At 40.7% G+C, this 27,337-nt stretch overlaps 1 protein-coding gene across 1 annotated transcript in view; it reads right to left on the bottom strand.

The window, feature by feature from the left end:
• The window catches only part of slc45a4a (solute carrier family 45 member 4a), a 54,544-nt gene that overhangs the window by 22,014 nt on the left and 5,193 nt on the right, over nt 1–27,337 (bottom strand). Inside the window, exon 3 of the mRNA XM_084920282.1 lies at nt 11,019–12,340. Coding sequence (XP_084776408.1) covers nt 11,019–11,337 — 319 coding nt within the window. The 5' untranslated portion in view covers nt 11,338–12,340. The remainder of the gene's footprint in view (nt 1–11,018; nt 12,341–27,337) is intronic.

Below are 27,337 nucleotides of genomic sequence, written 5' to 3'. Positions count from 1 at the left end.
CAATTATGTTATGAAAAATGACGTTTTAACTACTACAAAACACTGACCTTTGTGGAAATGCTTGGAGCAGACTAACTTGTGAGCTGGAGTCTTCTGGGACGTTATATTTGGTCTTTGAATGGCTGCAATCCAGGCCATCCGTCGGCTCTTTGTTACTTCGGAAACATGGCTTGAACAATTTCTCTTCAATGACGTAATCCGATAACAACCGATCTCTTTACCCGTCGGCTTCCCGTGGCTGTCATGCGACCGGCTATTGCAGTTAATAATACAACAGCTTCTTGCCATTTTTTGTGTTTCTTTTTATCGCTGTGTAACTGATTTCAATTGAAAGCCTGCGTGCGCTAGTACCTCTTGCCACGAGTTTCCAGAATTCTTTGCGGTTTTACCCCTGAATGACGTCACATTTTCAATCTCTATAGTCAAAATCTCTATCGTTGGCCAAATTTATATCGTTTCTATTGTATATCGTTTATATCGCCCACCCCTACTGGGAATGCGGATTCATTGCATTATTATTATTGTACTGTGGCATCTGCTAAAAGCAAACTTGGCCAACATTTATGTTCACGGTGACTGGGGAGTGGATAGAAAGAAATGCCTGAGACAGACAGAGGGAGACATCAGGAGAGACAGGAATGAGTCACAGTGCTTCCCAGCAGCAAGAGATGGTGAGAGCATCAATCACACAACAGACACACACGGATGCTAGTACCAAGGCGCGTGCACACACACACTGAAGAAAATGCAGATCCAAGTAGGCAAGCTCCACTACCAAGGTTGTAATTAACAAAGTGCCTATTAGGGAGAAATACAGCAAACTGCTAACTCAATCAATGAAAGCAAGAAATCTCAAAGAAATTTCTACCTGATATAGATGAGTGTGTGTATCACAGATTTATAACCCTATTCTTGAGAGAAAGGTGGGTTTTTACACTCCACACACACATGCACACACGCACGCACACACAAATCTGTTTTATATTGACCGGAAACTGCTTTAAGAGATGTTTATCCAGCTCATTTAACACAAAAAAGAGCAGATATTATCCTCTGCGTGAGCGAGAGTGCTAAAACACAGGGGCAAAATCCACCACTAACTGTCCTCACTACGTAAAAGGTGGCATTAAAGATGCATGAAGCTTGCATGTACATGCACACACGCGCAGCTGCTTCTAGTCAGTAGAGTTATGTAACAGCACTGCAGTAAACTAGGAGCCTCCCACTGAGACGAAGAGAGGAAGGAGAGCCAGACAGATGGAGACATTTACACCGAGCGCGAAGTTTGATGAGTGAAATCAGACCGAATGAGTGAATTTACTCTTTCAAGCTATCTGTCATTGGCACCGATATACGGCCTCGTGTGATTGACAGCAGGGAGTCAGGTCTCTGGCTGGGGCTGACCTATAACATACAGGATGCTCCAGCTGGCAACATTTGCTGTCCTTTCACTACCAAAGAAGCGATCGATGAGGCCGATCGGCAGTGATCAGTCGGTAATGTTACGTAATGACGAGTACAGTAGGTCAGCCATGTAACGAGGTGGCATTCTGCATTTTCTTAATTCAAAACGTGACACATTAAAGCCTGAAATACAATTGTTCCCTTCGACACACAAAGGGGAATTTCAGTTTTCTGTGATGATGCAACAATCTGAAATTATTTTATTGATCTACTTTGTGTATTGGCCAGCCACCACTAATCGCATGGGACACACAACTCAGTAAAATCAAAACACTTCAACAGTTTCAAAGCGAAGACAAACGACAAGCAGCTTCAAAGAAAGTAGAGCCAGAACCTGTTGCAAAAACTAATATGTCCCCTCTGATTTTCTCATTTTATATCTGGAAGTTTTTTGGCCTGCATTAAAAAAAATGGCCTCTACAATAAATATAGGTATATTTCATTGTCATGTGAAACCTAATGAGTTTTTTTCCAAGTTACAATTTGATTTTTAATGGTCACAAGTCAGACGGCTTCTTCCTTGTGACTATGCTGCAATGCATTTTGCAATACCTCAAACTTTCTGTGGTAAGAGGTGACCCTTACAAGTTCATAAAAGTTTAAAATTGCACAGTAATACATGTCATATATGTACTGACCTCATGACTGATCCAGACACAGATCTCTGTGGTATCACACAGAGATGCAACACCTGGAGGTCAAAATAATAATAAAAAAAACACAAACTAATGAATAACATCTTTAAACATGTGGCATGTAATCTATGAATATTAACAGTTTTCCATAAAAATGAAGTTGAAAGGAAATTAAACTGATCCTTCTGGCAAAAAACATCATAAACAGTTTTTTTAAGGTGGAAATCTATATTTCAGCCTGGATTTATATAATGAAAATAGCCTGGAAATATAATCCCTTATATTTATCTGTACATGGACATGAATTATTTGCCTTTGAAGTGCATCTTCCAAAAAAAGTAGGACATTCAGCTTTCTGAGATTTGGGTTAAATTGTTAAAAAAACAAAAAACAAAAGAACAGCCTTAACCCAAACCATCATCCATTTCTAAACCTAACCAACAACCTAACTACCAAAAGACTAAAAATACTCTTCTTTTGTGGGATTTGAGCACCAGTTCCTTGAGTGAAAGTCCTGTGTGGAGTTATTTGAGTAAACAACTCCACAGGACCAGTCTGTCAGTATTCATCCATCTTCCTCTCATTAATATACGGTCAAAGTCAGCGAGAGGCAGTGAGAGAGCAGATGTTTTTCTGCTCTTTTAAAATCACCCAATCACACACACACACACACACACACTCGCACATCCACCCAACTGCCCTCAGGCCAACCATTACTGATGTGTTTTGTGGCTGTTGTTGGGCCTGTGTGTGTTTGTGTGTTTCACTCTTGGTTTTATGGATTTCTGGTCACTATTACTGACTGCAGTCCAACTTGTTTTGTATAGTGTGAAGTATAAAAAAGTAAAGCTGTAAAAAAAAAAAAGGAATGGAAACAGTGAGTTCAGTGTTAAGGCTTCTGGATAAAGTCCATAAAACCTTTTTTTATTATTATTGTGAAACAAATATTTGTATAGTATTTGTATTATTTTTTTATTTGATGTAAATCTCCTTCCTCCTTTAGAGATTTTTAAGGTGTGGTTGGGTTTTTTTCTGTTTTCATGTGTGTTGTGATTAATTTGAGTTACAGAAAAAGAACTTTGAGCAGCTTCTTGTCACATTAGCCTCGTGTTTATACCACTGCGGTGCTCTGAGGTTAGGATAAATGATGCGCTGAGCAAGCTGCAGGTCAGCTGTTAATGCATGATGAGGTTTGCATTTACATCTGGTTCATTTCCATATCGCACAAATCTTATTAAACAAAACTGCGGTGAGCTCAAAACCCAAACAAGCAAGCACCATTTGCACATCCAACAACATGAGGCAACTCCGCCAGCCTCTTTGCTGTGCTAAAATAATTTACAGGCATTTCACAGAAATTTAATAACAAATACGTTTTTGATTTTTTTCAGCATCATCTCTCCAATACAGATGTCCCCTAAAATGAAGCACAACTTTGTGATTTTTTAAAAATAAATTCTTACAATGAAGTTACTTACAAGAGTAAACAATTTATTGTGTTAAAACATAAATTTATGCTGATGTTCTCGATTTATTTTCAAAGATAACAACTGCTGGTCAAACCTCTGCATTTAGCATACCTTTTAGCAGGTTATAGGTCTTAAACAATGTCTTTTTATTAAGAGTTTTTCTTTTATACATATAAACAAAAAGAGAAGAACAGGATTACAGATGATCTGTACATTCGGGGTAATTAGCTTTAAGGCTGTGATATAAAAGAAAAAACAAGAAAAAACAAAAAGGGAAATAAAGAAAAAAAAAGAGAGAAATATAAACATGTGTATAATATTTCCCCAAATAACATAATCCCTGCAAAATAATCCCATTCATTCCCATCCAGGTCACTGCTCTAGACCTGTACACTGTGTTTCCACACCTGACATAAGACAGTTTGCTGAAAAATTCTTATAGATTTTGAAATGCAGAAATTTTCCAGTTTTAGACACGACATGAGGTCATTTAACCACTGTTTGTGAGTGGGAGGGGCAGCGTCCCGCCACCTCAGTAGGATTGCCCTCCTGGCCAACAGGGAACAGAATGATAACGCCTGTCTTTTAGAGGCCGTAGAAGCACCTTATTCCCACTGACGCCAAACAGAGCAAGAAGGGGGCCAGGGGCCAGCGTCACACTGAGAATCCTGGACAGGGCATAAACATTTTACATTTTGAAGTACTTACAGCTGCTCTCTTGTTTCCCAAGAGGTCACCGCAGTGTATGGATCAACCTGGCAGAGATTTTTATGCCAGATGACGGCTTGTTACCCTCCTGGGGCTGGGTTTATGTTTCCTCCTCCTCCTAATTTCAAACCAACAACCTTCCGCATATTTGAACTTTAACTGTCTTTTTTTCTTATTTTGTATTTTTATTCATATTAACTGTTTGTGAGGGTTTTTTCCCCACATGTTTCAGGGTGCTCTCTGTAAACAAATTCCTTAGGCCACTGATTACAACTATAATCGTCTTAATAAAACGAAAAGAATTTTTAAAAACAGCTTCCCCCAAAGTTTCTTTGTCCCTCATCATCACCTGAGAGCTTTGCTATTTGCTTGTCTGTAGCGAGAGAGGGGCGGGAACAATGTGCTGACACACACACACACATTCAGTTCTGCATTCCTCGCATATTGTATACCGATAGCACTCACATACCTGGCTTATCGCCTGCTGGGTGGAAAAATAGCACACCTATAATATGTCTTTGACTAAAGTATTTGTTGACTCTGCATCTACACTATGTCACGAATGCAAAAAAACAGATCTGTGAAAGTAACCTATGCTGCTGCTCTGACTACAGTTTAACCCTCTCAACGACCCCTAACGGTCCACACGCCACAGTCTGGGAACCGCTGGCATCCGTGGTTCACCACTGTGCAAAGCTACTGACGTGCAAATAACTCTTTCATAAAAACACTTTTAGTGTCTGTGTTAGTGATAAGTTATTAACATGAACAAAGTTACTGCTGTGATGAGTCCAAATGCTATAAATAAGAAGACTTCAAATAACTGAACAGACTGGTGTGTGTGTCTCTCTCTCTTTCCCTGTGGTGACAGGCAGAAGCGTAAAACGATTAATGAGGACTGATTGTGATTTACACACAGTGGCTCCCATTTCTCACATTTTTTTCAATCCAGATGTTTCTCTCCTACCTCCATATTCTAGCTATGTGTTGATAAACCCTCATTTCACCAATGCAGGCGTTTTAAAAACGTTTTTCTGTCACTCTGTCCTCCATCTTTTCTATCCTTTGAATGACTTGGTCAGATTATAGTGATTAGTGAGTGTGACATCAAGCCAGTCATTTATGTAACCCTGTATTACAGTGTCTGCAAGGTCATCTGCTAGATTAGACCAGTGAACATGATAGGATCACTCAGTGGATTAGGTTACCTGGCATGCAAGTATAAACAGCGTAAGATCAAGCTGATTTGTTGCAAATTAAACAGCGGGGGCAGATTTCCTATTGTGACATGACAACAGGGTACCAGCTACTATCTAGCTCCCATGAAATCGGAGCAAAAGATAAGTTAACGCGCAGACTGGCATGTGGTAAAAGGTCTCAGATTGAAAATAACAGGTTGCTTGTAGCAAACTTGGCAAATCTGGCCTCCAGTAAGCCGGCGCGGCACCGTGCCACGATGCATTAGTAAAGTAAACAAGCACTCAAATGGTTTCATTATTTCATTAACTTTAACTGCCACTTTGTGGGTCATTTAGTTTGGTATGCAAATATTAAGAGGCACATGGCTTTTCAGAATTCGAGGAAATCAGATGTAGTAAAAGGTGAAGACACTAATCCAGAGAGCTCCACCTTTGGGCCGCAGAGAAGGTCGTTTCATTTTGGATTGAAGTAATTTCCTTAAGAAGGCCACCAAAGAAGGACAACAAAGTTGTAGAGTTGCCAGCCTGCACTCTTTTGGGTAACACAATGGTGGCATTGCTGCAAAGGTGGGCAGTCAACCATGCAAATAAACAGATTATAAATAATTACGGGTTAGAAAGAGACCTTTGAATCAGACTGTGCTACTCCTGAGATTGTTTAGCCTCATGCTCGTTTTTATTTATCAATTTTTTTTATTGTATTAAGTTGATTTACCGAACCCTTTCTTCATTAGAGGATCAGCCAGTTCCGTGAAATAATTGAAAAAGAAATCTACTTTTTTAGGAACGTGAGCAAAATAACACAAACTGCTGAAAATAACTGAAATGAGCTCATCTGCATCAAAGGAAAGTTGAAATTTCAAGAAAATATAACAATTTTTAGTAGGTGAGTGAGTGCTGAGAGTCTTTTCTCTCCAGGTGTGTGTGTGTGTGTGTGTGTGTGTGTGTGTGGGTGTGTGTGGGTGTGGGTGTGTAGGGGGTGGGGTCTGTGTGCTTCTGCTGTTTTTTTCTTTTTTTCTTTTTTTTTTACAGTTCTGCCAAGCGAGACCTTCTTATCTCATTATGTTTGTATTCTGAATACAATGACAATAAAGACTTTCTATTTGATTCTATTCTATTCTATTAATCGAATTCAAAACACAGCGACTTTTGAGGTCAGTGGGTGTAACTCGACGGGGTTCATAAAATTACATCCAGTTCTCAAAATTAAGTGAAACAATAATGGCTATGTGAGCTATAAGTGACTCTGTATGAACCAACACGAGCTTCTGCTGTATTCACATTAAATGTACTCTTTGTCATGATTCTTACGCACTGCCTTGTATCTGTAGGTACTTAATTCTCACACCACAATGCTTCTGATAACGTCCCTAATCTGACGTTAGTCCAACAGCCTGCTGTTAGTATGGAGCTGCACATATATACATATATATTTGATAAAGACAAATAACGAGTATTTTGATGCTTTACTAGTTGTCTTGAGTTGCCTATGAGGTCAGTTCTGAGAAAGCTGATTATGTAATGTGACACGCTCATAACCGAAAAGATCGACACAGCACACGGTCTGGACTCATCACCCCCACCCCCCACGCTGCTCTTTTTCTTTTACCTTATCACTTTTCTTAATCCCATTTGTAGAGCTGACTCCCTTTCACTCTTATCTCTGTGTGAGCATTAGGTGGTGTTCCTGCTGAGGGTGATTTTCAACAAAGACAACAGGAAAATGTCCCTGCAGGTCAAGCAGAACAAATCAAAGGCAGTGCACTGGATGCAAAACGTCTTTTCAAAAGACTCTTCGCCTCTCTGTGTGGCAGCTTTAATGACCTAAAAAATAGCCACAAACACAGAGTTTACAGAGAAATAAACAAGAACATTTCAGGGTACGTAAGATATCAATGCATATCCCAGCTGTTACAGGGTAAGATGCAGGGTACACAGAGGCAGATCCTTCAGCTATCAGACCCCTTTCTGTGGAACAAGCTCCCAGTTTGGGTTTAGTAAACACACACCTGCTCTACTGCTAAGATTAGGTTTAAAACTTTCCTTATTGAATCCTTGTCTCTCTGCGCACCTCTTTTGTCTCCTCCTTTCCCCATCACCCACTAACTCGTCACAGAAGATGGCTGCCCTCTTTGAGCCCACTTGTTACTGTAAACAAAGGGAGTTTGTCATCCCCACTGTGGGGTTTTCTCTAATATTGGTGAATCTTTAACCTTACAATATATGGCAGCTTGAGATGATCATTGTTGCGAACATGTGCTATATGAATAAAATTGACTTTAAATGAATTTACTAAATTGAACGCAAGAAACAAGGACAAAAGCTGCACAGTGATCATCTTATCTCACTTATATCGACTGTTTTCAACTAGCAGCCCAGACTGTACAAGACTCAAGCCCAATTTGGTCCGATTTGATGCCTAAATTATAAATATAACTGTCTCAACAGCCCCAATATGTGCCCTTGCCTTTAGGGGAAAGGCCTGCCTCCTTGTATAAGAACAGACGAGAGCTCGGCATGCTCCCCGCACAAGCCCTTGTAAGGCAGAAGTTTCTTAGCTTTTCTCCGCATTGTGTAAATATGGGCTCCTTGACCAAATTGTATCAGCTGCACACACACTCAGACACACACCCTCTCCCCTTCTGTGACCTCAATGTTGTGGGGTTACACATACAATGGTTTCACTCAGGCAGAGCCAACCAGCCAGCTTACTGACGATCTAGCTAATTCTAGTAGCTACAGTCAGTGCATAGAGCACTAATTACATAGAGGAGCGGGTGTGGGAGGGCGGGATATTGTTATCCCAAAACTTGGAGCTCTGCCCACAGTTAGAGGAGGGGGTTGTTTTCAGGTACTACATCTGTTTGTTTTTCATTTAGCAGGCTAAAAACATGAATGAATGCAAACACAAGCAACCTTTGTGGCTGTGAAGGGTCGGGGGAAACGTAGTCGTACACAGACGTATAACTTCCAAACTGATCTAAAAACCAAACGCTCAAGATGGTTCTGGATGTTGTAAAATAAGAACTGAAAAGTCCTTTTCTATTTCAAAACAAAGTGGCTCACCCAAAAGCCATAATAAAACTTCCTCTTCCAGGTTTGCTTCCACCTTGTTTGTTCTGCCAGCAGTTTTCCAGCTCTGTTATAATGGTCCTGTCAACACTTTACAATGGTGTTTTTATGAGGAAAAATAACTCTGGTCCACAGGGGATTTTTTTTAGCTCTACTTTGCCACTGGAAGAAAGATGTGCTGACATGCCATATTAAGATCTATTAATAGATCCATGAGGCTAATCAGCATGCACAGGAAATGAGGAAAACTCTCCATGGTTAACCAAAGCATACATGGAGTTCATTTCCATTTTTAGACCTGCTAAACTATCCAAAACATGATGTATGGCAGACAAAACAGGACGGGAAGTAAAATCTTGCCAAAATGTCACACAGAGAGTACAAGATCACCACAAGCAAAGTAAATTCCAACCTGCCATTTTTTTCCAAACAGTTTGTTGAAATTATTACATTATTCCCCAAATCTCTCATACTAATGAGCTCTCAGACAACTCCAATCCCTGCAGTCCCTCGCTCAGCTTGTTTTATGACTTTACAGATCTTGACTGTACAGTCTTGGTTCACTCTCATCGACCTAATTTTCAGCAGCTGCTAACATGATAGGCACGTTAGCTTCACAAGATCTTAACATCATTTGTAGTCTTTTCCAGGCCTAAAATAAAGCAAGTCTGTCGAAGCTGCAGGCGTGTCACTTTGTCAGCGACGTGTGACGCAAATGTACACGTTTTTATTTGTAACTTATTAGTAAAAATGCTTTGCATGGAGTATTTGGTAGTAATAATAACAACAAGCACGGTTTATCTGTATTGTACTGACTGGAATCTCCTTTATTCAGATGAAAGGCAACCTTCTCATTAATTATGACGAGTCAAAGGTCAAAATGAATGAAAAACACAAATACCATGACTGGATTATCTTTCCTCTCAGTGACAAATAAAGTCACTGTTCTGTCTGCTTTAGTTTTAGCAGACTAATCTGTGGGGCTTGTACCTCCCGGCAGTTTCAAAATCTACTAAGAGGAGCTCAGACATATTCTGATCTAAAAAAAATTAGGCTAGGGCAGCTAAATCGGGGCTAAAATTAGAACCAAAACATGCAGCGACTCCCCCGTGTAATGTGTCCACAGGAGACACACTATATTTTTTTGTTACTTGTGATGCCTTTTCCTGCTTTAATATTACGCATCAAGAGCACACCAATCTTTTGAATTCAGCTGAAAGCCTTTAAATTTCCAACATTTGGCTGATCTCAGTGCTGGCCTTCGACACAACAAACACTTGAAGTGCATGTTTGGGATCCCGGTTCCCTGTGGCGGCTCATCCCGGGTGAGCCGGCCAGGAGTCACGGTGTCCACAGAGCGACTTCCTATTCATGTCCCCTTGGTTATGTAAGCTAGGACATCGCGCTAATGTCAGTGAAGGGGAAGGAGAAATTTGAAGAGGAAAAAAAAGAAGCAAGAGGGGGGGTTTACATGGAAACTACAAATAATGCTATGGCTGTTTCTCACATTTTTCTCTTCACACCCTCTCCATCTCCTCTACAGACTCCAGTACCCTCCAGACAGAACTGGACTTGGCATATTTTCAAAAGGCTGTCAAAGATGACACTGGGTGCAAATGACAGCATGCCCACTGTGACCGGAGGTCTGGTTCTCTGTGTGTGCATGCTGTGAGGCAGGGTGTAAGCCGGGTAATCTCCAAGCAGATCCGAACAAGGTGAAGGGGAGATGAGATATGTGCTCTGACATTTTAGCTGCTAAGGTGTCCCCTTAAATGGCATTACAATTTAAAGATAGACAACAGCGTTTCATCCATCCATCCATCTGAGGGGTTGGAGCATCTGGAGCGTATCCCAGCTGTCATAGGGCAAGAGGCAGGGTACAACTTGGACAGGTTGTCAGTTTGGGTCAGGGCTGTCACAGAGAGACAGGCAACCATTCACACTCATAGTCACACCTACAACCGGTTTAGAATTACCAATTAATTAACCCAGCCATGGGCGGGCCACATGACAGCCTAGTGCTGGTCACAACCCTGGTACCTTGGTTACGTCAAGCACATGTTGCAGAGCTCCACTCATTAGCTTATCCCAACATCGATCCTTAGAAGTAAATGTTTTCTACAACACCATGAAATGTCTTCAACACACTCTTTGCTCTACTTTATACCTCACTGATAGCAGTGAGCTAGCCAGTGATAAATTCTTTCTCCCACTGAAAACGCCACGTCCAGAAGGACAGAATCAACATTTTTTGTGAGTGGCTGCTCTTTATTGTGAGACCTTGCTGCTCTTTTCCTCCCTTTTTTTGTGAATTAATAATTTTGGTCGTTGTAGTTTGATGTAGATCCTGAACTACAGTTTAAAAAACACATGAAACGGATATTTTTAAAAAACAGCAATTTTGCAGCTGAAGTACTTTGCAGATGTTGGCTTTCTATGTTTCATATGTAAATCATCTGGACTCTGCTCACCTATTTGCAGCAGCACAGGCGTCACCAGCGCTGTCTCCATGGCGTAGCAGAACTCCCGACCGAACATCACGGCTCCGTGCATCACCCATCGCTTTAAAGGAATCCCTTCGATCGATCCTTCGCTAGCAGATTCCTCTCCTCCTCGGCCTCCTTCTGCCGCTCCGCCTCCGCCTCCCAATCCATCCGTCTCGCCTCCTGCTCCTCCTTTCTCCTCATCCAAGCCTGATGCGGTGGAGTTTTTGCTGCTAACCCCACCCACCAGAGATCCGACCTGCATGGTGTCAGCCTCTGTGTTCTGGGGAGGCATGTTGGAGGGCATGCAAGCAACAGGAAAACAAGCGCACCCCTTCTAACAATACTACAGTACAAAAACAATACTACTCCTACTACTCCTCAATTCAAGTTACTTGTACTTTAAAACGAGTAGTGACTTTCTAGAAGTAACTTCATTACAATCTTTACAAGCTACAAAATGCAATCAGTGGTTGTAACTTGCTAGTTATACACTTGTTACATCTATTACTTAAGTGTTCAAGAAGTGCTGAATAACTGTAACAGATGCTTCCCAGCCTGCGAGGTAATAAAATGTATGTTAAACTGGGTCCTACTAAAACTATAAAGGTTAAAGACACTAAATATTTGCAGATAAACTAATCTGCTATCCCCAGATGTATCACAGATCCAGAAAAAGAAGAAAAAAAAATCAATTAGCAATCAGCTGTCCTCTAAAGTTGTCCTCCAAAAACACTGCAAATTGAAATTCCCAACCTTTTTAATCCTTGTTTAAATTGGGAAGAAGGGGAAAAAAATCAAATAAAATCAGCTTTCTCAAGGCCTGTAGAGAATCTCAGAAAAATAAAGGAAGCAGTTGAATTTCATGGGAAGAGTAAGCGGTACATTCCAAGAGTGGCTTTGTGCACTTGCTTCTTTTGTGTGTGCACGTCAAGGTGTGAGAGAAACTGCTTGCAAAACAGCTTTATTTGGTATGAAAGTGTTTGTGTGTGCAGCTGTGTTTGTTGTGTGTGTGAGGGTGTGTGTGTGTGTGTGTGTATGTGTGTGTGTTGTGGGTGTTTATGGCTTTTTTGTCATCGAGGTTTGCGCCTCTTTTTTCTTACTGTCTATTACAAGCAGTAAAAATCCATATAGAAGACCATTCAGTGAGTTCCAGAGTCATTTTCTGTATGGAGGGCTGGATGGAGGGCTGGATGACGGAGTGGGTGGGGGCGATCAAAAGGTCGCGGGGGGAGGGGGTCGGAGGAGGAGGGAATGCGGCGACGGTAGGCGGAGCTCCTCTGAAAATCCCCATCGAATGGCCGATCAATCTGGAAGAAAAATGGCAAGAGGAGAGACAAACAGCAGTGAGCTACAGCTGCTTAAATCTTAAACATGTCCTACTGTTATCTCCTAATGAGCTCGGTAGGTGTGGGAAGGTGCGAGTGATGTGATTTTTCATGCATCAGCTGAGATTAGATGAGGGAGTGGTTTTATTCTTGAAGGTGATAACGATCAGCTGCAAAAACAACAACTGAGCTTGTATAAAATAAACTACAGCTGTTTCTTTTTTCTCTTACATGATTTATCAGCAAGTATAAAACACAGTGCAAACAGGCTTCTCATAAAATTTGGCACCGATGCATATGCAATCTACACTTATGGTCCATTTCATTAGATACACCTGTTCAACTGCTTGTTAATGCAAATATCTAATCAGCCAATCCCAGGGCAGCAACGAGGTGCATTTAGGCATAGAAACATGATCAAAATGGTGTGCTAAAGTTCAAAATGAGCATCAGAATGGGGAAGAAAGGTGATTTAAGCGACTCTAAAAAGGGGCATGGTTGTTGGTGCCAGACAGGCTGGTCTGAGTTTTTCACAAACTGCTGATCTGATGGGAGTTTCCCACACAACTACCTCTAGGGTTTACAGAGAAAGAGAGGAAATATCCAGTGAGCAGCAGTTGTTTGGGTGAAAATGCTTTGTTGAAGCCAGAAGTCAGATTGCTTTGAGCTGACAGGAAGGCAATAACTAAAAAAACCAAAAACACTTGCACATGGTATGAAGAAGAGTAGAAGATCAAACAAGGTGCAACTCCTGTCAGCTAAGAACAGGTTCACATGCTCACCAAGATACTCAAATAACCTCTGGAGTGACCAGAAGGTCAGTAAAGCACCTTCTGGGATGTGGCAGAACAGAAGATTCACATCATGGATGTGCAGCCGATAAATCTGCAGCAACTGTGTGATGCTATCAAGTCAATATGGACCAAAATCTCTGAGGAATGTTTCCACCAACTTGTTGATTCTGTGCCACAAAGAATTAAAGTAGCTCTGAAGATACTACCAAGGTGTAAATAACAACCTGGCCAGCGAGTATACGTAGCGAAATACTGGCAAAAAAAAAAAAGTAATGACACGAAAGATTTTAAAAACAAAAGAAAAATGGGAAATTAAAATCTTTTCGAAAACAAGTTCCTATTTATACCTTAAACAACTTTTAAATCTTCAAAAGTCTTTATTATAAAGCCTGTGGATAAGCATCTCAAAATAAACCAGTGTTTCTGCTGCTTTTTACAATTAAAAGTTGTGAAAATACCAACAAAATAACCTTCCAATAACTCACCAATAACTCAAATCTGGACACATAAAACCAAAGTTATATACAAGGTCACAGCATAGAGAAAAGGTCTGTTTCTGTAACTTGGCAAACCAAGTCACACGTGTTTGAATTTGTAAGTGTGAGTTTTTTGGGTTTTTTTTAAGTATCAGCATGCTTCTACCACAATTCAGGCAGACACATACGTATGTGTTCTCTCGTATGAAAAGAGTTCATTTTTAAACGGTGTAATTGGTTTGAGCACATGATTCATCCGTGCAGACACTCGGACAGTCTTTGAAACTGGACGGGAAGGATGAAAGAATGCAATGTGTTTTATGAGCTAAAATGTTTTCAAGTTGAGCTACTGTCTCAAACAGAGGGCTTGTGTGTGTGGCGAGAAGAAACGACAGACATGCAGATGAAAAAAAACAATCTTTAAAAAGGAGAAGGAGAAAGAGGAGTACAAGAAGGGAAAGCCTTCAGCTAATAGCGCGCTTCACGGAGAGACAGAGAAACACAGTCTGCATGGAAGTTAAATACAATTTCCCACAGAGCCGAATTCCAAAGTGTGTGTTTTTGTGCGCAGTGGCCCACTGGATTAAAACCCATGGAGACCGCACGATTCATCACACCCAACACACACTAATGCTTGCCACGTGAACAGCACACATGCAAAATAACAGTGCTAAGACTCTTATCGAGCCTCTTAGCGAGAGATTGAGAAAGTAAATAAAATTAGAGTGAGGGAAGGAGAGCGGTGACGGGAGGAAGGGTGGAAGGAAGGAGGGTTTTTGACAGGTGGATGGTGGGAGGAACCAGCGATGGAGGGAGAGGGGAGAAGAGACAGATCAACGGAGTTTCTTTCTTTCCTCCACTCCTAGTGTACTCACATGTCCTCATTAAGATTCATGATGTCCTCAAGATGGTCCTGAATATTTTATCGCGCACAAACAGACAGGACCCTCATCACCTGACCTCACACACTGCAGCAGATTACATAACGGCCCCTCTTCTCTCCGGGCGTACATTTAAAATACAAATATGCCCCAAATGTTCCTGTGAATTATGTTTGGATTTGAGCGCAACAACAGAAAGAACATCAGAATCTCCACGGTCAAGACAGAGGGAACGCGATGTGCTGAAAGTCTCCATGTTGAAACATGGCAACAACAACAACACCAACAAAATGTTCCAATCTGGTTGGCTACATATCTCCAAATACTTCATGTGTGATGGTGGACATAATTTATGGTTCCCAACAGGGTGGAGACGCTGCAATTCTGGTCATGGGAAGCAATGAGTTTTTTTCCCCCTTAATGGTACACACATTAATGTGAAGTTTAAAACTACAAGAAGAAGAAAAACACAACCGATACAGTACCAACACAATTAAATACTTATCGTGAGGATGTCAATTGGTTTCTTCATCTATGCCAACCACTAAATTCAGCTCTTAATTTACTGCTTAATAAAAAACTATTGAGAATTTCCTAAAGCAATTTTTCTGCTAATCGTTTAATATATTAATAATCAGTTTTGACACCATCAGGGTCTCAAAATAAAAGAAATAATTTAAAAGGGGTGGAAAGTACTGGTTAAAAACTATATTTCAATTAATAATGTTTTCTTGGTGATTGCAGCAGCCTTTATGAAGTGTATTCTTTTCAAATGAGCTACAGTCACTGACAGTACTGACACTAAAGGTATCAGCGGCAGGAATATAGCAGTGACACACAATAAGTAAAATGTAAGCACAAAAGTAGCTTAGATTGTAGTTTCCAGTGATTTTTAGGCAGAAATGTGACATAACTGCATAACTGCTTCAGTTTATTAATAACTAAAGTAACTAAACTTGCACAGTAAATGAGTGCAACTAGCAAGTTCTCTAGAAATGGTCGGTTCAGTCATTAGTTGACTTTTGTCTAAATCACCAGCTGCAAGAGCTTTGTGTTTTTAGCTTGGGTGGTGACGTTTGTTGTTCCCACCTTTTGCTGGAACAATGTATTAAGCTTTGTTGAAGGGTCATTGAAGCAGCTCTCTGATGTGCAGCTCTTGCCCTCAGACATGTCTGGGCTTGTCTCGTTGTGCACTCTAGACGTGGAGTCTATATGACTGGTATGGGCATGTGACACCTCTAAGTCAAGTTAAAAAAATTGCACTGGTATTATATAGCACAGCCTTAAATTTAAGGTCACGCAGCTTTGATTAGCAAATGTTTTGCCCAAAAGTACACAGCTGGAGTTTCTGTAACAGTCAAGATTTTAGTGAATAGCTTTAGTGAAAACTGACGGCAGCACTAATGCATACAGTCATATACTACCACACAATGATTGAATAAATAGTACCTAATGCTCGCTGCCAATTTCAGGCTTTACATCTCTGCAATTTGATTTCAGTATTATAATGACATTTATATAATGACATTTCTCTGCCTGGAAGTAAACCTATAACAAAATGCATAAAACTAACTGGATGTGAGACGTGCCTCATTTTTGTGATACTCAAAAATAACTCAAGTGACTGGGAGAGGACACATGCTGAGCACAGGGTGAAAACTGCCATGAAACAGGAGCTGAATCAATTTGAATAATTTGGTAAACACAAGAAGCTTTTAATCCATCTCTTCTGACAGTGAAATCCCGAGTCTTAATAGCAAACCATCACCAACACCATGGTCCAAGTCTCTTCTTCAGATCCTTTTTAGGCCTAAATGAATTTTGTGTAGGTTGTAAATATGAGGATGGGTGCCTTTAAGGACAGTAGTTTGCAATCTCCTGCTCAGGCAGCACTATTCATCCTGCATTTGTAGTCCTCAAACACACACACAGACAGCAATGCATGGTTTCTAATCATCAGTCCACACACATGCGGCACCAGCTTATATAGAACTGAAACTCAGCTTTCCAGGGAGCAACCGAGTGAAATGCAAGGAAAGACTCACTCACAGACTGAAACACAACTAAGACAAATGCTTGCAATGAACCTTTAAAAATCCTACTGAAGAAGATGAGAGGAAAATAAGAGCAGGAGGGAAGCAAAGGAGATGCCTGTGAAGTTCAAGGTCAGACAAATTAAGAGTCTGCCATGTCCCATGTCTCACAGAGCAACACACACACACACACACACACACACACACACAGAGGATTTCTGACTCTTCAGTGCACACACTAAATACGCATAACCCGAGTCTATTTTAGTGAGTGTTTATTCTTGCTCCACAGACCAGATTACCTGTGACACAAACGTGAAATCAGAGCGAGCGCTGTCTTTCTCACTTCATCCACCTTCTCCGTTCCCCTGCTCCTCTTTCTTTTTCAGTGCTGACTCATGACTCGCTTCTGCAGAGCAAGTTGACTTTGCAGACATGAAAACCATGCAAGTCTTATCAGTTATGCAAAGCTGAGAACATCTAATTTGGGCGCAGGGGTGGAGCTGAAAAGCAAGCGGCAACAACAACAGTTGGAGCCAGCGGCTTCCCATAGCACACAACCCCAAACAAACAAATCCCGATTTGAACTTAACGTGAATAACTCACGGAAAATATTTCATGTTTCTTTTTTTCGTTGTTTTAACTGCTGTAAAGAGAAAATTGAGCTTACGTATATGTGATTGTTGGCTTCATTTTGTTTCAAAGGCGCAGTACTTAATTTCTTCCACAGCTCGGTGTTAGGTTTAAAACCAGTTTTAAACATTGTTCTCATGGAAAGCGAAACCAGCCTAGAAATTTTTTTAATGAGGAGCTGGCACGGTAAAAAACAACTACTTAGTACTCTGCAAGAACTGAAAACAAGTAGATTCCAAATACTGTAAAATATGTTCAACTTTTGAGACAGCAACAAATATTTATTTTAATCTAGTCGGTCTTATTGTATTTCCAAATCACAAATTTAAGGATGATTGTACTCTGGCGATGGTGGGCTACCTGAAGCTGTATAATGTACAGTAGATATTTAACTTTACAGAAGCTGGGACACGAGCCAGGCGTAGCCTCAACAGTAAGCTAACCTTTAGTTAATGGTGGAGGCTACTCTGCTCAAAGGCAGTGGTCCTGCTATGATCCACAGTCCATATCATCACATATGTGTGTTAGCACAACGAACCTCTTTACAATCTCACTGTTTGTCTACGACAGTGTTGGTTGCCACCATGGATGCTGACAGAATAAGATATGATAAAGCATGAAACATATAATCCACACTACATTTACTTTAATTTCAGACTGCTGTAGTAAAATGAGTACACGTTGTTTGATTTGTTTGATTACAGTGCAACACATTGCTTCTGCCGCTCAGTCTGTTTGTCCCTCACATCCACCAACACCTTTGAAAGTTGAGTGCAAACAACAATCTTGACTCGTAACCAAGACGTAACCACAGGTGTGAGATCAGGAAACATTTTCAAGGTATTCTTGGATAGTCAAAATAATTGATAACCTGTTTTATATGAAAAGTTATCCTTTTTTATATATATAACTTTAAATATTAGAAAGGTTTTACTGTTAATCAGACGCATTATGTGAGGGATAGGGGTTGGATTTTGGGATGTTATGATATATATTTTTCATAATTTTTCTGACAGACCAATTGAATTAATTATTATTAATTATGTGTGTTCTTTTCTCAAATCATCACTGTTTCACATATGTAAACATAAATTGTGTTGCTGCAGAGCAGTGAAGCACGTGTGCACTCTGTAAACAATGCCACGCTGACCTATATAGAGGTACATATAGATTACAAGGACGCCAGGATCAAATTCACATTCTGCAGGGGCTGCAGATGCTTTTGTGCATTGAGTAAATAAAAATAAAGAGGCAGGTATTTTATTACTCCAAGATCAGTAGCCTAATATTGTGCATTATTATGATTAAGGATTTGTGATCCAAAGAAAGGTAAAAAGGGCAGGGAATTGTGTAATCTAATTTCACAGACTGCTGTCAGTGTCATGACCTTTGTTGTACTCCTTCCTGTCTCCTTTCTTCTGTGTCTCTTGTTTTCCTGTCCTATTGTCTCTCTGTGTGTCACTTGTAGTTGTAGCACCATTCACATTTCCTGCAGTCAATTCGATCAGCATCTAAAACCGGTGGCTCATCAGCTCATCATCAGCCATACATCTACTCGACTCTCCAGTCGCTATCTGACAGACATCACAGGAGAGACACCATTATCACGTTTATTGTGTTTGTGAGTGAGTTAAACTAATTTCATTTCATTGTGCTTAGATTTCACCCCCACCTCTCCGCCTGCTCTCAAGCTTCAGCTCCTCAAGCTCACCGGCAGCAGCTCCTTTCTCCCTGCCTGCCCACTCTAGCTGTCTGCCAAGGCAGCTCACCCAGTCTCTGCCATCAGTCTGCCTGCACACTGTGCCAGCCACGCTTCACCTCTCTTTATCACAGCCTGCCTGTTTAATCTCCAAAAAAACCCCATTACATCTACAGCCCTTACACCTTGACTACATTCGGAATAAAGTCTCCCTCTGAGTCACGGTCAACTTGTGTCCATGTGGTGTGAATGCTTTTGAGTCTAGAAATTTTAACTGTAGCTAGTCAGCTAGCCATGTTGACAAGTTCTGTTTGTTGGCACTGGTCTGAGATTCAGTTGTGATTTATAGCAAACACACTGTGGACGAGTGGACGGCTGGCAACTTTGCTCTTTCTTTGTTTTCTTTTGTTTTGTTACAGTTAACACTTGGAAGCTTTTATTGCACTTCTTCTTAGAGCAATCTAGCAAGATGTAGTCAACTGGGTCAATTTTAAGCTAATTTTAAATACTGCTTAATGCTAAAGTCACCCAAGAGAATCAAAATTATTGTTGCAATCATGTGCCATGACCCTTTAATCTTCTTGCTTTTGAAGGCGGGGACCATGTCGTCAACCACTTGCAGTCATACTGCTATCAGTCTGCAACTGAATCCGGCGAACTTGCAGTTTTTTGTATTATACTGCAATTAACTGTAATAAATCTGCATAAAACTGCAAACCTGTTTGGGATTCCACATAATTTGAAAGAAATTCCTCCACAAATGTTATGCAGTTTATGCAGGACAAAGATTCGACTGCAAAATGACAGAGATACTCAGCAACCTTCCTTTTATATAGGAATATAACCTGAATAAAGCTATTGGGAAACCAGTTGATTTGCGGTCTCTAATATAAAGAGAAGGTTGAGCTCACAGACTGACTCAGATTGCCAACAAAATGCAATCAAGCTGTCTATATTTATAAATGTGACAGCAATTATTTGCAAACCTTCTCCAAAGTGACAAAGAGTGACTGGACTGCAACTGTTTGGAGACAGGTTTCCTCCAACCAGGTGACCTGTGCACTTGCCTTGTGATAGGAAACGGTCACACAGAGGTTGAGGGTGTTGCACTCTCAATCTCTGGGATACCAGTTTGTCACTGCAGATACATGAAAGCGGTCAGTAAATGCAAAAAAAATGGATTTGAGTCACAGATTTTTCACAAATCGCAGGGAGGTTGTTTTCCTATTTGTACTCTACTGTGACTGACTTTAAAAAAACAAACTGATTCACAGTCTCTTACTCACACTGAGGATCACAGCTTATCGCTTATTAAATACTGATACTGGTTGTGTACTCAGTATTGGCCGATATCCAAAGCCAAGACATGTGTATCAGCAGCAGGAGTCATGGATATTTTAGTATATTTATACATTAGCCTTTTAATTTTTTTCTGTACTAAATATCTTAGATATTCATAATACCGCACATAGTTATTATGACTGCTATGTAAACTAGGAAATTCTCAGGGCCTTTAACTGGGTAAGAGAGTTGGCTCAAGTCAAATGTTTCCAACACTGAAGAAAGTCTCAGAAGAAAAAAACCTTTGTTGGTTGGCACGGTATGTGGCTTTAAAAATGTGTGCGCGTCTGCGTTTGCGTGCACTTGTGTGCGAGAGTGATAAAATGAAATACAAATATGTCGCTGGCAGATGTTTAGTGTTCTGTTTCTCCCTGAGTTATCTTCTGTTGTTGTCTACATTTCAGTTATCTACACCCTAAAAGCGGCATGTAAACACGCAGGATGCTGCGCAAACCTTTGCATGTGCAAAAAGACTTGAACAGCCTTTTTCTGTAGATGATTTTCCCATGAAAAACAACCACTGGCCAGTTTTTGGGGAGCAGATGGCAGGGATAAGAGAGCAAGAGAAACAGAGCGAGGTTGGGAGGTAGACGGAAGCTGGCTGTTAGTGTTATGGTGCAGCAGTGCTGCAGTGCAGGGAGTACAGGGGGGGGCACATGTGTATCAACGTGCTGTAGCCTCAATGACAAATCTCCTACTCATTACACAGCGCTTAGATCACTATACCGGGTGGCATGAATATGACATAATATAAGTGCTGTTCACTTACATGCACTCTAACACACACGCATATTAAAACACTTAGAAGAGCCACCGACTTGGTTTCATCCCTGTGATGTCCTAGCAGCTCTAAATTAATCCCCAGTCCCAGCTTCACCTGAAACTCCCAGCTGCCTTCTCTCAAAATAGACGCCAAATGTCTCTGTTTGCTTTAACCGTCGCCACGAAATGACGAGACACCACAAAAATTGTTTCACTGCGAGTTCAGCCAAGGTTAACCTTCTAGTCACTGACAGGCTGACTAGTGACGTCAGAAAAGTCTCCCCACCACAAAACAAAATGGACTAAATCAGGGAATTTGAAAATGAGACACCACACAGTGCATTCTTGCCTAAAACTTCATTTCCTTTTGTGTGTTATTATATGATGTCTGCGCATATTATGCATCTGAGTAGCTCAAACAACTAGAATAAAATTATTCCACCCACTTGCATAAGGCAGGAGGTGTGTTCATTTGGTGTGGGAAATGATATATTAGATCTATTTACATAACTCTGGCAAAACTAATATAATAACATTAACCCAAATTCACTTGAGAGCATAATTAGGAGCAGCTGAGTCTGAGAGACGATTAATCTGAGCCTCCTTGTTTTCAGTCAGAGAGCAGAACTACAGACGTGTCAACAAACCTGCGGCACAACAACCACACAGCTCGCAGTGACATCTAAATAAAAATTTAATTTGCCCAATTCAATTAATTATAAAAGAGTTACACTGGTTATATCTGGTTTTATGGGCTGAAAAATTTCAATCATTTCTTTATACTTTGTTTCCAAGGAGCCAGACTGTCTTGTCATTCAGTCTTTAAAGTCTTTCAAGTTGTCTTAGTCAATAGTAGTCAATAGCTGTTCAGGCTCTCTGAGGCTCTTTTGATGTTTTTGCTAGGACACTGACTGCTCTTCCATCCATTTTCAGCTAGGTCCTTGGGTTAGACGTAGAGTTCATGGTTTCAATAAACTGCTGCACCAATTCTAATTTTCCTATCAAAATAGATAGGAATGAGCTCAAGGCTCATTTGTGAGTACTTCAAGGCTTTTGCACACTACTGCATGTTGTGGCTACAACACAGCTAACAATTTAGCAGTAATCTCATTATTCCCATTATTCCAACAGATTAGCCACAACAAACAGAGAAAACAGACGCACAGAGAGGTACACAGATAACGATGGCTTAGCTGAACAGACATCAACAAGTTCTTTCATCAGTGGCTGTTGTGTTCTTGTCCTTTTGACGAGCAAACCAGTCTGCTCACGTCACGACACATGCAAGGTCTCCTGTGGTGGTGCTGCCTTGACTCAACAGTGGCCCTGTTTTTACACCCAGTCACAGCATCAACACTGCATGCTAAATATTATGAGTAGTAGTAAATTTATTGGATCCTGAAGAAGCATCCATACATGTTGAGTGTGGCATCTGTATGAATTAGCACGACTGGTGCGTCATCTGGTGACGACAAGGACGCCGTGCCTGTGTCGCTGAGCTGCCAGTATCTCTGAGTAAATATCTGAGCGACAAACAAGTGCATATTTATATAAGAAATTACACATTGACTTGTATTCATTTCTAATTAGGGTCTGTGTCAAAGCTAGGATTGTGTCACAGGACTGGAATATTTCACATACAGTTCATTATTTAAGCTCACACTTATTTTAGATTGAACTTTGGAGAAAGGATCGTGATCATCTCTTTAGAATTAAAGAAGAAATACAGGCAATGTTAGCGTTAGCAAATAAAACAGGAGAGGAAAGGAGAGATGAGACCTTGACTGTATGTTGTGTCAGCTTGCTTAGCAGCCTGTAATAGCCTGGTCATCTTAATGTTTATTTTTAGCCCTCTTAGCTAACAGGCTGGCTAGTTAGCACTCTGTCTGGCCCACCATACGAACTGCAGCCAATTCAAACACAACACAGCTAGAAAGCTTACCTTACACTTCCAAAATCAAAATAAACGACATCGCTGGCCTTAAGTTTTCCAGGTTTGAGGCTAAAGTAAAGACAGCAAGCTAGACTTGTGCTAAAATGTTACACAGCCTCTCTTCAGCTTTTTAAGAACACCACTCTATTTCACATTTGCAATAAATTATTATTATATGGTTAAACAGGCTGAACACCGAGGCCACGCACGTGCCTTCACACTGTTGTTTTAATCTGCAAGGCCTGGTGATCTGAGCCTGTCTAGACACTGGATGTCAGCGTTGTGTCTACAGTGTGGTTAATTTCTAATCATTATTAGGATAATCTGCTGACCCAGAAATTAACAGGCCAACAAATGACCATCAAAGGCCTCTGATGTTAAAGCGGCCCTGCACATCTGAATAGGTGAAGCTGGTTACGGTGAGGTTTTGACAAGCTGCTGACAGCAGATCTGACCTACTTCTGCCCCAGAGTCAGAGTACTCGTGTGTCACCCAGACCCAATACATACCCACACACACACACACACACACACACCACTGTAGCTCAACCACCTCAAACCCTGCACACTACAGTACCCCCCACTATCCAACATTGTATTACTGCAACCCCCACATGCATGGCCCAAAGGGGCTGCCCAAGGGGGCTGCCCCCTTTTAAAGAGACCGTGTGCATGTATGTGTTTTGGAGTGTGCATCTTCCCACAAACACCCCCGCTAACCACAAGGGAGCTGCAAGCCAGACAAGGCAGAAAAACCCCCCACCAAAAAAGAGACCGAGGAGGTGATATCTACTTTCTCTATCTCTCGTTAGTGCGTTTCTTCTTTCCAGCCTCCAGTGTGGCCAAGCACTGCCTGTCTCAGTACACTTTTGCCTCTCACTGACATTTGAATAAAAACATAACCCTAAAGCTGCCTCTGAGTGAGTTCAAACCTCGGTAAGAACGCACACACCACCCCTAAGCTCACCACGTGAGGCTGCTGAAAGCAGTTAAACACCGGTGTGTTTGTTTTTGTCTTGTAACCAACATTATTGTTTCACATCAGCACGTATGACAGCAAGTCAGAAGAATGACAAGTGCCTGCCCCGACCTGTTCAGGACTGCACTAAACCTCAAGATGACAAGTTCTGACGCCGCCCAAACTTCTGATGGAATATCACACGCACACACACGCACACACACACACACGCACACACACACGCACACACACATGCTTAAAGCTGATAAAGGCAAACGAATATGAACAACGCTCAACTGTTGCAACACACAACTTTACAGTAGTTGTTAACAGACAAGTTGATTGTGATTATGCAAAAATATAAATATAATTAAACCTAATGAAACATGCTACTAGAGCAGTAACGTTGTAAAAACTTGTTAGTGAGGATTTATCCAGTGTGGTACTGCTTTCTTATTTCTGGGGAAAAAAACAAATAAACGAAGCAAATATAGGTCAATGGAAGTAAGTCAAGGTAGGTTTTGTTTTCTTGCTCTGCTTCTCTGCTCATATGTTGTTGTTGTTGTTCCATCTCACCAGACCTGCTAGCCTTAACATTGGGCAATGAAATGTGACACCAGCAAAAAACTATGTTGTGTTTACTTTAGAAAGCATACAATAGTTACCAGTGCTGGGAGTTTACGCCATCAAACAAAGAGAGGTGCTGTACAAATAACGAATGAAAGGGAAATGACAAGAATAAAAGATTCTGTACGACTTTTATCGCCGTGACGCAGTCAATATTTGTAAACTAATCCCAAGCATACTAGTACCTTCAAATGTTTTTATAGGACTGCCGTGGAGATGATTCACAATTTAACAATTATATTATGGTTATGCTTTCATGTGATCCGCGTGATACTTAAAGAAAGAGAGCGAGACTCCTGCGATGTAGCAGCAAACCAAAAGCTGTCTCAGGTGTGATGCCCCTTTTTTCAAACTTGATGCAGCTAACACTCTCTCCAACATTTGTAACGCGAATCAAAGCGCGCCATGGCAACACAAACATATCTGGTTAAATACACAATATGTCTAAAATTACTATATTTGATAGCCTGAAAGCCAAAGTCGCAGAAGGACCTGGAGCTAACACTAGCGCGTCTGTTGCCCATGGATATGAACGTATACCGTAATGACTGTAGTAATGTATGTATGTCTATTTCCTCCTAGACACATCAATCAATCAATCAATCCCCCCCTCCCATTTTTGCACATGTCGAGGAGCGTGTCAGGTTACATTTCACTGTGTGTTATACTTGTATAACTATGCATCTGACAAATAAAGAACCTTGAACCTTGAACCTAAACTTACTACATAAACTGCCTAGGGTACCAGGATTATTAGCATCTATATAGCTTCTGTGTAGCAGCTGAGCTCAAAACAAACAGCATCGTCGTTGTTTATGAACAGACATTTTTGACATCCGACTATATACGGTGATATAATGAAGATAAGCAGAATAACAAGATAAATGAACAGACGTGTCTGTGTATTAATACATGAGCAAAGTAAAAAAGGCCTCAGGCCTGGCAAAAAACACCGGCAGGGCAGGTTTTTGCTAGTCAGTTAAACCATAAAAGTGAACCCAACCCAATTCTAAGGGCCAAGACATACAAGTATTGACAATTTTCTGTTTTAAAATGAGTCTGGATGTGCAATGGATCGTCTAACTTTTTGCCTCCTTTTTTATTTAGGCACACTGATGTAAAAAATAAGTAAATAAATAAGTGATTGAGTGAGTGTGCTTCAAATGGCAGATTTAAATTGTTTTATTATGCAAACTGTATTCAAAAGGACTAACCACCTGCCATCCTACACTGACAGCCTCGTGCTCATGACAACAACAAACTACATCATGCTGCAACCAATCTGTGGTGAATTACAAATGATTTGGGATCTAATGCGTCTAACAGCAACAGCATCCAAACCTGAGATCATTAGCAGCAAACGAGAAAGGATGCAAAGGTCTGCTATATTAGCTCCTTACTTAGTTCCAGTATTTTTTTTTTCATCTGCAGCACTGACAACATAATGCTCTGATCAAACTTAGTGACTCACAGTCAAAAAAAGGCAAATAACTTTCAAATTAGAACATTTTCACAAACATCTTTATAGACACGAATATCAAATGACGAAGTGCAAGCACGCAGACTTGATTAAACCATCTGGACCGTTTCATCCACATGTGCTAAAATACTACGAGGGATGATGTTTGATCAGAGCACCGCACCTTTAGTTAAACCCGTGACACTTTGTGTAATCTCTCAGGTATAAAAAGGTTTAAAAGGACCCCATATTGAACACTCTTTCTTCTTGTGTTGCAGGAAAATTAGCTCAAAAGTGCCCAAGTGTTTGCGTGCAACCATTAGTTTGAGTGCAGTATTACTAACAGCGTTAATGACATTACTGGCACACAGCCAGTTATCCTCTCTCCTCACCGACCCAGGATACCTGACCGGTCTGTATGAATATTCAGTGACCCTATGAGCACCTTTTAAAAGTGAAAGCTATTCACTGGGTCCTTCTTAAATATGAACATCTGTAGATTTTGAATTTTGAACAAGATATTAAAGAATCTGAGATACAGTGGCAGATATATCAATTATTCCTATCTGGTTATTTTCTCTGTAATTAGGATTTTATTTTATTTTATTGTATTCGTCTTACATCAAGTGACACATCTAAGAGTTTTTATAAGCTGCAAAAGAGGGGAGGGAGAAGAGAAGAAGAGGACACCTGCTGCTACTGTGACTCAAATGCAGATGTAGAGTTTGTGCGTTTCAATTCTGTTGCATTAAATTTGGTAGAGTTGCAGTTGTACGTTTTCAGGAATGGCTCATTTTATTCTTTTTGGTCTTTAGAGTTTAGCAGATGTTACTGACTGAACCTGAGGCTGTTTCCTTCAAGAGGAAAAGTTAAAAAAAAAAAAAAAAAAGCTAAGGGATTGAGAGTGTAACAGTTGTGCTGCCTTCTCTTAGTCCCAGATGGCAATTATCCTGTTTGATAAAACATACTCTAAGAGTTAACTGCAAATGCTAGTGAGGATAAGGTGTGTGCTTCATCCACGAAGCTCTAAAGGCAGCCAAGATTTACAACCCAAAAGAAGTCCGATGTGCTGCCAGTCATTCCTGGCATCCACTCAGCTTTTTGCTAATTTAATTGGAAAGTTGAGCCTCTTTTAGCTCTCAGACATTTTCTACTCAGGATGAGTCAGTAAAGATGAAGACGGAGATTAGAAAAAAACGACACAAAGATAAGAGACAAATGACTTTAGAAAGACTTTGGAAAGGGAAACTTTAAATACGCCTTGAGCGCAGATTTTTCATTGAAGAACAGAGCTCACTGACGCGGTGTTAACGTTAACCCTGGGCAGCTGAGCCCGAAAAGCTCTCAATGCGGTGAAGCCAAGTATGTTCAGACTTTGGCCTGC

This window comes from Perissodus microlepis, chromosome 22 (assembly GCF_051167445.1).
Source record: "Perissodus microlepis isolate ML-2025 ecotype Zambia chromosome 22, ASM5116744v1, whole genome shotgun sequence".
In the NCBI taxonomy this organism is placed as follows: domain Eukaryota; kingdom Metazoa; phylum Chordata; class Actinopteri; order Cichliformes; family Cichlidae; genus Perissodus; species Perissodus microlepis.
Note: the sequence above shows the minus strand (reverse complement) of the source record. Positions and strands in the feature narration are given on the sequence as shown.